Genomic DNA, 12,825 nt, shown 5'->3' with positions numbered 1-12,825 from the left:
CCCCCCCAGCAAGATGGATTGGCAAAGTGGCAGCATCCATGAGCTCAAGTGTGGCAACAATAGTGAGGTTGGCCCAGGATTGGGCGGTGTTTTGTTCTGTTGTGCATAGGGTCTCTATGAGTTGGTACCGACTCGATGGCACCTAATGACAACAACAAGAATAACATAATATATTCAGTATTCTTCATGAATATACAATACTAACTCGGCCAAATGCACCTTAGTTATTAAAGTGACATCATTATCTTTTAAAGTTTTAAAGAGAACTTTTGTAGTAGGTTTGCCCAATTCAACACATGGCTTGGATTCTTGGCTTCTGCTTTCATGGACATTGTTGATGTGAATATGATAAAATAATTGCCAACTTCAATTTCTTTTCAATTTATCATTGTTGTTGTTTTTGTTAAGTGCTGTCGTGTCTCAGTGGTCCTGGTTCAACTCCTGTAGATCCTTCTTAGTCCTTACCTTATAATACACTGCCTGTAATTCTGTTCATCACCTCTCCCTTGTAACCCTTTTTCTCTGTTTCCCCTCACTATTTTCTTCCTCATTTTATAGCTTTCTCTTTTCTTTGTCCAATTTTGGCATCGCTTGCTATGGTCTAAGGATTTTGCCACTGACGTTCTTGTTTTTAAAATGTTATTACAATTCCTGGATTCTCTCATATGCCCCTTAGATTCAGTGAGTGTCCTTGTTTATAGAACTTTATGTATATGTATTTCTTTAGGATGGATACTTATAAGTGGAATTAGTGAACCAAGCTTTGAAACATTTCGTATTATGTTAGGTATAGTCAAATTTTCTTATCTTGAACTGTAGACCCTTTTCTCACTGCATATTGAACTTGTTCCTCCATTCCCTTAATATTACACAAGTGTTACAAATGGAGCATTTCTAATATTAAACCAATTATTATATCTACTCAGCCACCCACATTCCTTGACCTGTTTCTGCCCTCTTTTTCCTGTTTTGTTCAATAGTGGGACTTTCCAGGGGACTGTCCAGCAATAACAAGAGGGCACTTTATTCTCTTTACTTTCAGTTCTCTTCCCTTCTCACATTTATTTCATCAGCAGAATCTTCTGAAACTGAAAATTTGAAAATGATCCTTTGCTCAAAAATTTCCAAAGTTCTTTGAAGTCAGAGTGAAGTTGATATACTTCAGTACACAGTATCACCTCAGTACACAGTATTTCTTTGACCCACCCCAAGCTGGAGCTGCTCCTGTCCATGCTTCTATCACATCTTCTACTCCATTTTGAATAATCTTGAATTGTTGTTGTTGTTGTTGTTATGTGCCGTGGAGTCAGTTCTGACTCATAGCAACCCTGTTCAGGGTTTCCGACGCTGTAAATCTTTACGGGAGCAGAAAACTTCATCTTTCTCCTGTGGAACAGCTGGTAGTTTTGAACTGCTGACCTTGAGGTTAGCAGCCTGATTCTTATCCACCACGTTACCAGAGGCCTTACTAATAAGAACTGCTTTGGCACTCTGTGAAATATGGCTCTAATCATCTCTCTCACAGCACTCTCTACTTCTCATTTGGGTTAAAAAATTCATTGCAATGGACACACAGAACTCCAACACCCTATTTACAATTATAGAATTTATTATGAAACTTAACAGGTAACAATAAAGGATCAGAAAATGCTCAGGGCACAGTTCTTCCAGTCAGGAGAGCATTTCCTCTTCTTTGTCCACATATAGACATCTCTCTGGCCCTTGACCTTTTGATCTGGCCTGTTCCCTGCTCTTACAGTGTTACAAAGTTCTTTTAGGATTGCTGATAAAAATATACACAGAGCATACCACTTCACCTTAAACCTCACTGTGAAGGTGCTGAGCTGTAGTTCCATAGATCAGCAAACTTTGTTCCCTCAATAAAATACTTGGAGATATCCCACTCTGCAGCAAGTCTCTGGTCTAAAGGCACTTAGCTTTATTTAATCTGTGGGCCAGTAAGTCCACGCTTCTGTTTCATGCTCTGGCTCTTGGTTCTGCTGTTTGCTCCTCCTCTGTTACTCCTCTGATGTTACAACTTTCTGCTCCTTGGTCAAGGAGGTACAGGGATCTCGGGGTCCAAAGGACAGGCTCTATGCCTTTCTCTTCTTCCTTGATTGTATTGAAATTCCCCCACCCTTCTGAGATGGTTCATTTTATGCCCATGTTAAAGTTCTAAGTTTTTACAATCACAGTGAACTCTGTTAATAACCATTCACAACTAAATCATATCTCATCAGTATCTTTACCCATCTTTTCTTACCCAAACACATCAGGAAAACAGTTTTTTGGTGGGAATTACAAAGGGTAAGTATGGAAAAGATAGGATAATATCCATATGCCTACAAAGAAGACCAGATATAATAGTTAATATCACTATTATTCAAATTTATGCATCAACTGCAAAAGTCAGTGGTGACGAAATTGGTCAAACATGCAATCAAGATGTATTGATAATTGCTAGTGATTGGAATGTAAAGGTTGGAAACAAAGAGGAAGGATCAGTAGTTGGAAAATACAGCTTTGGTGATAGAAATGCTGGAAATCGTATGATAGAATTTTGCAAGACCAATAACTTGATTAATTGCAAATACCTTTTTTTAAACAACACAAAAACTGATTATACACATAGATGTCACCAGATGGAATACAAAGAAATCAAATTGACTCCATATGTGGAAAGAGACAGTAGAAAAATTCCATATCATTAGCCAAAACAAGGCCAGAGGCAGACTGTGGAACAGAACATCAATTGTTCATATGCAAGTTCAGACTGAAGATAAAAAAAAGTTAAAACAAGTCCATGAGACCAAAAGATGACCTGTAACATTGTTGTTGTTGTTGTCGTTAGGTGCTGTTGAGTTGGTACTAACTCATAGTAACCTTATGCACAGCAGAATGAAATACTGCCCAGCCAATCTCACAATCGTTGATAATCTAGAGTCCACTGCTGCTGTCACTGTAACCTTGAACTTATCCTACATGAATTTAGAGATCATCTCAAGAACAGATTTGATGCATTATGCACTAATGACTGTAAACCTGAAGAGTTTGGTATGGCATTAAGAATGTCACACAGGAAAAAAAGAAAACGGTCATTAAGAAGACAAGGAATAAAGAAAAGACCAAAGTGAATATTAGAAGAGACTCTGAAACTTACTGTCTAGCATAGAGATGCTAAAGGAAATGGAAGAATTGAGGAGATAAAATAGCTGAAGAGAAAATTTCAAAGGGCAGCTCCAGAAGACAGAGTCCAATATTATAATTAAATGTGCAAAGATTTGGAGTTAGAAAACCAAAAGAGAAGGACACATTCAGCATTTATGAAGCTGAAAGAACTGAGGAAAACATTTCAAACCTCAATTTGCAATACTGAAGGATTCTTTGACAAGATATTGAATATAATGTAGCAATCATCAAAAGAAGATGGAAGGAATACATAGAGTTACTGTATCAAAATTCATGCTCTTCTCTCTTGATGGTCCTCGGGTCTTCTGATTGTTGATGTTCAACCATCTCAAGAGATAGTATATGATCAAGAGCCAATGGTACTGAAGGAAGAAATCTAATGTGCACTGAAAGCATTGGCAAAGAACAAAGCTCCAGGAATTGATAGAATACAAACTGAAATCTTTCAATAAACTGATTCATCATGAAGGTACTCACTAATCTATGCGAAGAAATTCGGAAGATAGCTACCAGGTCAACTGATTGGAATAGGTCAATATTTGTGCCTATTCCAGAGAGAGATGACCTAACAGAATTTGGAAATCATTGGATGGTATCATTAATATGACATTCAAGTAAAATTTTGCTGAAGATAATTAAAAAATGATTGCAACAGTACATTGACAGGGAATTGGTAGAGGTTCAAGCCAGATTCAGATGAGGACATGGAATGAAGGATATCATTGTTGATTTCAGATAGATTTTGGTTGAAAGCAGAGACTACCAGAAAGATGTTTACCTGTGATTTATTTAGTATACAAAGGCTTTGGACTCTGTGGATCATAATAAGTTATGGATAACATGCAAAGAATGAGTATTCAGGAACACTTAATTGTGCTCATGAGGAACCTGTTCAAATACCAAATAGCAATTGTTCGAACAGAACAAGAGGACCCCGAATGGTTTAAAATCATGAAAGTGGAGCATCAGGGTTGAATTCTTTTACCATACTTATTCAATCTGTGTGCTGAGCAAAGAATCTGATAAAATTGATTATATGAAGAAGAACAAGGCATCAGGATTGGAGGAAGGCTCATGATATAATAACCTATGATGTGCAGATGAAATAACCTTGCTTGCTGACAGTGAAGAGGACTTAAAATACTTACTGTGTAACAAAAAGGGGGAGTTGTTACTCTTACATTCCAGCAACAGAGGACCCTAGGACCATCAAGAGAGAAGAGCATGAGTGGAATGTGGGACACTAACCAGAGATGTAGCAACACCACAGATGGAGGCAGAGGTGACGGCATAGAGAGAGAGAGAGAGCAGCTGAGGACTCTAGACTCATGGAAAGAGAAAGGCTGTGTGCTGGTGGCCTAGAGGCTGGCTTGCAGAATGTACCTTTTGTTTATTTAAACAATTGTATATTAAAAAACAAACAAACAAAAAAACAACAAAAATCCTGATGATCTGCCCTATAAACCTTCACTTACTCAAGTCACAATAAAAACTTTTAAGAAAACCAAAAAACTTACTGATGAATATTAGTATGGGTTGCACCGCATTGTAAAAAAACAAAAATTCTCACAATTGGACCAATAAATAACATCACAATAAATGGAGAAAGGATTAAAGTTGTAAAAGACTTCACTTTGCTTGGATCCATCATTAACATTCAGGAAGTAGCAGTCAAGAAATCAAATGAATTAGGCAAATCTGTTGCACAAGATCTTTTTAAAGTGTTCAGGAACAAAGATGTCAGTTTAAGGACTAAAGTGTGTCTAACCCAACCTGTGGCATTTTCAGTAGTTGTATGTGAACATTGGACAGTGAATAAGAAAGACTGTAGAAGAATTGATGTACCTGAGTTATGGTGTTGAAGAAGAAAATTAAAAGTACCATGATACTGCCAGAAGAACAAACAGATTTGTGTTAGGAGGAAGTACAACTAGGATGCTCTTTAGAGGCTAGGTGGCCAGACTTCATCTCTCATACTTTGGACATATCATCAGGACAGAGCAGTACATGGAGAAGGATATTATGCTTGGTAAAGTGGAGGGACAGAGAAGAAGATGGAGACACCCAACGAGATGGATTGACACAATGGCAGCAACAATGGGCTCAATCAATTGTGAGGATGGCGCAGGACTGGGCAGTGTTTTGTTTTGTTGTACATAGGGTTGTTATGAATTGGAACTGACTTGACAGAACTTAACAATAACAACAAAGAAGAGACATATTAAATAATTCACTACACCACCAAACTGAAATTTGAAAATGAACCCTTGATCAAAACTTTCCCAATGTTCTTCTTTGAAGTTAGAATGAAGGTGATATACCTTAACTCAGCCCACAGCATTTCTTTGACGCAGACCCAGATGAGGTTACATCTGTCTTTGCTCCAAACACACCCCCATTCCATTTAGAATCATTGAGTTAATCTTTATAAGAACTGCTCTTTCACCCTTTCTAACAACTCTGCACCATATGTTGGATCTTTGACCTTGAGAAACATACATGATTTTGTGAACTTCAGATTTATAATCTTTTAAATATGTGTAATAGTTAAAACTGTGCTGCCTGCCTTACCAGTTTGAGGTAAGAATCAAATAAGACATGATTTTGCAATCTGCAATGTTAGTGGGAATTACTGATTATGGTTTACCTGGGATGGCTTTCTGGAAGAAATAGTTGCAAAAGTTGCTGTGTTTTTAGGGAAGGCTGGATATTGAGGACTCTTCTCTAATCCTTCTGACAGATTGGTAAATTCTGGCCTTACATCAGTTTGTTGTCCAGCTCTGTCCTTGGCACTCAGCACTAACCAGAACCTCACGCACCTTTACCTAAGGGACAATGCTCTTGGAGACAAAGGGATCAAGATACTCTGTGAAGGACTCATGAACCCCAACTGCAAAGTTCAAATGTTAGAGTAAGTTTGTTGGCTTATTATGGTGATGGGGATATGTGGCAGCTGAGAGTGGAGGAAAATTTGGGAGAAGGGCATTATGAGGGGGCTTAATAAAACTCATGGAAAATTCTGTTATCTTTTATTTTTCCATGAACTTGTTGAAGCCACCTAGTTTTTGAGAAGTGATGGTATCTTTCAAGTGTTTGGTTTAAAAGAGGATCACGGGACTGGGAAGAATTCTACTAGATGGTCTAAAGATAGAATCTCAAGTTTTTTTTTTTTTCAGCTTATTCCTTTCTACACAAAGAGTGGGGAAATATACAACTAGTGTTTTAGGAATATTTGGGAAAGACATAGATTTGGGAAAATCAATTAATAAATAATTACTAATTTGTTATTAATTTGATATACACAATCCAATAGACTTGAAAAAAAGTCCATCTAAAAAGGAAAGAAAAATAATCATTGACATATAAAGTTGTCCCATAAATTGTCTACTATTTGTGTTCTAAATGTTACAAGCTAAGTTCTGGAAGACCTGGGATGAGAGTTAAGGGAACAATTTCTTTATGCACCCTCTTTCTTGCAGACTAGACAACTGCAGTCTTACCTCACATTGCTGCTGGCATCTGTCTACAGTTTTGACTGGTAACCAAAGCCTGCGAGAGCTGAGCCTGGGCGACAATGACCTGGGTGATCTGGGTGTCATGCTTCTCTGTGAAGTACTCAAAGAGCAGAGCTGTCTTCTGAATAGCCTGCAGTAAGTGCTTTGGAAAACTTTGTGCAGTAGGGTTCAGAGTTCTAAGGAAAACATTGATCAGTCACTAAAATCCAGGAGGGCTTTGACTTCATTTTCATTCAATGTTTGGTTGTGCTTTAGCCAGTAAGTGCAGTTTTTTGTTTTTGTTTTTGTTTGGAAGGCGCATGCATTATAAACTGTATGTCACTCCATCCAGATATCCCAGAATAATCTAGGTTCAGTTGGATGTGAAATGATTTTCTCTCCATATTCCCCAAAGAAGTATAGTCCTAATGAAACGGATCAAATAGAATTATAGTTCAATGGAAAGGATTGTACTTTGTAGAACTCAACAAGTCTTTAATTAATTTCAATTGAAAATGTCTTAATGTACTACCAGTCCTGTTGGCCTTGTTTCTGAGATTTCCTAAGTGAGAAAGAGTACTCTTGAAGCATTAAGATAAAAAAATTTCAAAAAATTTAGCCTATCTGCTTCTTTTTAGTCAACCACAATACTACCAAGGTATTCATGATTTCTGTACTAAGGGCTATCTCATTAGTCTCATAGTTTCTGTTAGTTTAAACAATCAACCAAACCATGACAGTTAAAAACTATATATAAAAAATGACCTGATTTATTTAATAGTTAAACTGCAAGAAAAATTTCAGAAAAGGAAACAGAATGCATACCAAAGAAGATGTAGGAGGCATGTCACCTAGTTGCAATGTAAAAACTTTATATGGATTTTGATTAAATGAACATAGTGTAAAAAAGTTACAAGGGAAAATAAAGGAAATTTAAATGTTGACTGGATATACGATTATAGTAAGGAATTTCTGCTAACTTTTTTTTAGATGTGCTAATGACATTGTGGTATGTTTTAAAAAAGTTCCTTTAATCTAATGTTACATAGTGAAATATTTATATTTACATGTGTATAGTGTATCTTTGAAATAATTCATTGATTGGATGTGTCATAGATGAAATAAGATTGGTTAAAAATAGTTGTTGAAGCTGGATAATTAGCACATGGAAATTTATTATATTAATTTTTATATCTTTACATACATTTAAAATTTTCCAAAATAAAAACTATCTTGCATATGTAAAAAGAAGACCAGGCTTGTTGGTTAGAAACTGGTGGAACTCCTGAGGCTATAGTCCTTAGTCATCCTTTAGGCATGGAACAGAATTAACCCAACTGTTCAAGCACTAGGGAGGTATCATCCTTAGATTAATCAACCATTTAAGATCAAAAGGATAACATTTATCTAACCACAAAGTTCGGAAGGCAGGAGAGAGGTAGGAGAGAAGGGAAATAGAAATGAAAAGCACAGGGAGAAAGTGGGATAAGTAAAATTACATTATGGGGATTGCAATAACTGACAAACAAAATGTGTATGAATTGTTGAATGGAAAACTGATCTGCTCTGTAACACTTCACTTAATTCATAATGAAATTTTTTTTTTTTTAATTGCACATGTAACAGCACACAATTTCAGGACTTAGAGGTATATGGAGTTAAGGGAATTGAAATAATATTCTTGAGGGGAAAAAGCTGTAGAAATTTTCTTAAATAGTAAATCCCAGGTTTTCTAATTGCACCCACAGGTTGTGTAAAATGTATTTCAACTATGAGACAAAATATGCATTGGAAAAACTTCAAGAAAAAAAGCCTGAGTTGAACATTATCTTTGAGCCTTCTTGGTAGTGATGGAAGCAGGACTGCCAGGCACCATGCTCTCTATAGCACTCATGTTATAGATGTACACAAGTGGGAATGAATGCTCTTCCATCCAAGGTCAAGACCACAGCTCTGTGATTTTCAGGTCCAGAATCAGAGATTGAAAACTTGCTGATGGTGCTATATGTAAGGAATTTGAGCATTGTCTTTATCTTTGGATTGAAAACACAATAGAAATAAAATAATCAAGATCATATTTTCTTAATCATAGTGCTTCAGTTAAAGGATATTTCACCTTGGTGGCCGTGTGTAATTAACTCAGTCAGCAAAGCCTTTTTCTGTCTTCTTTACTCATTCTCTCTGGTGTTCCTTTCTTTCTTTTCTCCTTCTTCTGTTTCTTTTGTTGATAGTATCATTCCTGCCATCTTTTCCTTAACTGACCATTATATAGAAATAGGTAATTGTATATTATGTTGAAATTTTGTGGCAGCACTTTATTTATTTAAAATTTTTGTAACATGAATATTTTCTAATAAAAATAATTTATGTTTATTGTAGTTGAAGATTAAAAAAAATAAAAACTTTATTTAATTTATTGAGTATGACTGTGTACTTAATTTTTAATGATTATGACAAAAATTCTTTTTATTTACTTAAACTACTAAAGATAAGTTGATTTATGTGGTTTTAAAATCGCTTTTACAAATAATTCAACTGTATTCAATGGAATAAAAGAATTTCCTCATTCTCACTACTTCTGATGATTAGAATTTTAGCTCTAGTAGAACGGGAAGCATGGAGGGTCTTAGTATAAATAATTATGTAGAAAATGCATTTTTTTCTTTAATAGATAAGAATTAATTTTGAGATTTATGTCTTCCCCAAACAGCTCATCTACATTTTATACTTATCATTGTTGTTGTTAAGTACTGTTGCGTCAGTTCTGATTCATAGCAATCTGGTGTAGTGTTTCCAAGGAGCAGAGTTTGAACGGCCAACCTTGTGGTTCAAATCAACCTTGTGGTCCAGTGCTTTATCCTACAGCATCACACCAGGCTCCATACTAGTATTGTTGCTGTTGTTAAGTGTCATCAAGTTGGTTTCCACCCATGGAGACCCTGTATTGGGTTTCCAAGGAGTGACTGGTGAACTTGAATTGCTGACCTTGTGGTTCAAACTGACTTTGCAGTCCAGAGCATTAACCCAAAGTGCCACACCAGGACAACTAGTATTAGCCACTAATAGATAGTGTTCAATTGTTTCTTGTTACATGGGACATTACCTGAGCCACATGGAATTGCTTGGAATTTCCTTTACAAATTGAAGCCATCTAAACTCTGCTACTCAAAATGTAATGTATGAATTGTGGGTAAGAAGCTTGTGTAATAATGTAAACCAGTTTTATTACTAAGCACTTTTATTACTTTTTTAGATAAGCTAACTTTTTTTTTCGCATTAAACTTTCTCAACAAAGGAAATAGTGTGTAATTTACATGATGTGCTGCATACTCTGTCTTGCCTAAGACCAACATTTTTTTAATAACACTGAACTAGACATTGCTTTCTGCACCATGGTAGTTAGCAGTTGCAGATTGCCTTCCTGCTACAAATCACTTGACCAGCTGGATAAAATGTAATTAAAAAACACATAGCTGGATAGCTGAGAGTGAAGCATCCAGCTGATATGAAGTGAGAGGAGGCACACAAGAACATTCAGAATTGCAGATAGTACCCATTTGACCTAGCCTCGATGGCTTGATAATCAGAACCTGACTAGAGGAAGATATAAACAAAACAAAACTATTTTTGATAAAGGAAATGAGGGTAAATTGCTACAATTTGATGAACTTGACCTATGCTCATGGAGGTAGTAATTCTAAATACCAACAGAGATGGAAGGAGTCTTCACATCAAGTATCAATGCTAGCCCCTCTATACATGGGTAGATATGGATGGGCAACTTAGACATTAGCTACCTAAAATGAAGGGGCAATAAAGGCACTAAGTGACTGACTTACAAGGTTTCAAGGAGGAATTTAGTTTAATAGTGTGTGGGGAAGAAAATCCCCACTGAATATCAGTTTTCATTTTGTCTAGATGGGTCTGGTGAAAAGAGATGGGGATAAGATTCTTATGATTCAATAGTGAGTAATTGTTATCATAACTAATTGTGACTGTCACAATGGTAAAGGTAGAAGTTTTGTAACAAAAACAGGGGCGTAGTTAATCTTACAGTCCAGAAACAAAGGAACCTAGGACCATCAAGGTGAAGAGCACAAGTGGAATGTGAGACTTTATCCAGAGAAGCAGCGACACCAGAGATGGATGCAGAGATGGGGACATGGAGAAAGAAAGCAGCTGAGGACTCTAGATTCATGGCAAAAGAGGGGCTAAGAGATGGCAGCCAGGAGGCAGACTTGCAGAATGTGCCCTTTGGTGGTTTAAATTATTATATATGCCTGAGTGTTAAAAAAAAAAAAAAAGTCGCTAAAATGAATAAAGAGAACTATTGTTAATTGATGGTACATGGAGGGGATTATAATCACTGTAATGAAAAAAGGTGTATGATTTGTTTCTTGTAAAACTGATGATCTGCCCTGTAAACTTTCACTCAATCCACATAAAAACCTTAAAAAACAAAAAACACATAATTACTTGAAAAGAGAAAGTGGAATATCTGAGTACTAGGAATTTAAAACTATTTTGGTAAGCTTAAGAATTTACCCTTTCGTAAAAAGAAGAGGAAAAAAAAAAAGTATTCTCATACAATTTGATGAACTTGACCTACACCTATGGAAGCAGTAGCTCAAAAGAGGGAACAAGTCCTTACAGCAAGAATCATTCCCACCCCCTCCACACACAGAGTAGACAGGGATGGGCAACTTGGACATTGGCTACCCAAAATGGGGGGTGGGGGGCTACAAAGGCAAGAAGTGACTGGCTTACAAGCTTTCAAGAGGGAACCTAGATCCAGAGGGCCTGGAGGAAGGTTGAATCTCCAGTGAGTAGTAGTCAGTCTGACTAGGCGGGGCTGATGCAATGAAATGCAGACGGGTATCTTGTGATACAATAGTGAATAATTGTTAACAGGACTGATTGTGAGGGTCGGAAATGCAAAGGTAGATGTTTTATAGCAAGGAGGGGAGTGATTAACTTTCCAGTCTAGGAAGGGAGGTCCCTAGGACCATCAACGGAGAAGAGTGGAGAGCGGGACACTACCCAGAGAAGCAGTGATGCCTGAGATGGAGGCAGAGATGATGACGTGGAGCGATAGAGCAGCTGTAGACTTTAGATCCAGAGAGGGAGAGCCACTGTGTGCTGAAGACCTGGGGGGTACAGGGGCAGGATTGCAGGGTATACCCTTTGGTTGGTTGATGATGCATGGAGGGGATTGTAACCATGGCAATGAGATGATATATACAATAGAATGAATGTAAAACTAATGTTCTCCCATGTAAACTATCATATAATTCACAATAAAACATTAAAAAAAAGAATTTACTCTTTCGTGGAATATTTAATTAAAGGACCACAATATGAATATGTACTTGGGAAAATCTGGGCATTTATACCTGCTCATAGTCCTGGTGTTGTGCTGTAGCATAAACGCTGGACCGCCAACTACCACAAGGTGGCATTTCAAACCCATGAGCTGCTCCTTGGAAACCCTATACAAGGTTGCTATGAGTCAGAACCAACTCCATGACACTTAACAACAATTATAATTAAAGTTGCAAGATACAAGCTCACTACATAGAAATCAGTAACATGTAGTTGAAGAAAATTTATTTCAACTACCACAGTAAAGATTGGAACTGGTACAAAGCACCAGTGGAAGTTAAATCTTGAAAGATATTTAAATGAGGATCAGGATAGTCGCAAAGTCTTAAAATACCTTTCTGTAGATGGCAAATGATGTAGATTGTGGGTCCAGGCAAAATGAACCCTTTGATAACTTTAGTCTTTGCTCTGTTTATTATATTATTATTTTTTGGTCCGTTTGTGATGATTTTTGCTTTCTTTACATTGAGGTACATTCCATATTTAAGGCTGTAGACTTCGATCTTTATTAAGTATTTAAAGTCCTCTTGGCTTCCAAACAGCAAGGTCGTGCCATCGGCATATAGCAGATTGTTGATGAGTTTTCTCCAATCCTGATGCTACATTCTTCTTCATATAATCTAGCCTCTTGGATTATTTGTTCAGTATACAGATTAAATAAATGTGGTGAAAGGGTACAACCCTAACGCATACCTTTCCTGATTTTAAACCATTCAGTGTCTCTTGTTTTGTGTAGGTTCTTTATGAACAAAATTAAGTG

The 12,825-nt window shown here is 36.8% G+C and overlaps 1 protein-coding gene across 1 annotated transcript in view; it reads left to right on the top strand.

Annotated features, from left to right (window-relative positions):
* The window catches only part of NLRP3 (NLR family, pyrin domain containing 3), a 34,304-nt gene extending 25,773 nt beyond the window's left edge, over positions 1 to 8,531 (top strand). The window contains 3 exon segments of the mRNA XM_006876062.1: positions 5,930 to 6,100; positions 6,669 to 6,839; positions 8,432 to 8,531. Of these exon segments, the coding sequence (XP_006876124.1) occupies positions 5,930 to 6,100; positions 6,669 to 6,839; positions 8,432 to 8,531 (442 nt within the window).
* Positions 8,532 to 12,825: the final 4,294 nt, after the last annotated feature.

Source organism: Chrysochloris asiatica, unplaced genomic scaffold (genome assembly GCF_000296735.1).
Source record: "Chrysochloris asiatica unplaced genomic scaffold, ChrAsi1.0 scaffold00352, whole genome shotgun sequence".
NCBI classification, from domain to species: Eukaryota; Metazoa; Chordata; class Mammalia; order Afrosoricida; family Chrysochloridae; genus Chrysochloris; species Chrysochloris asiatica.
The sequence above is the reverse complement of the archived record's forward strand: the minus strand, read 5'-3'. Positions and strand labels throughout refer to the sequence as shown.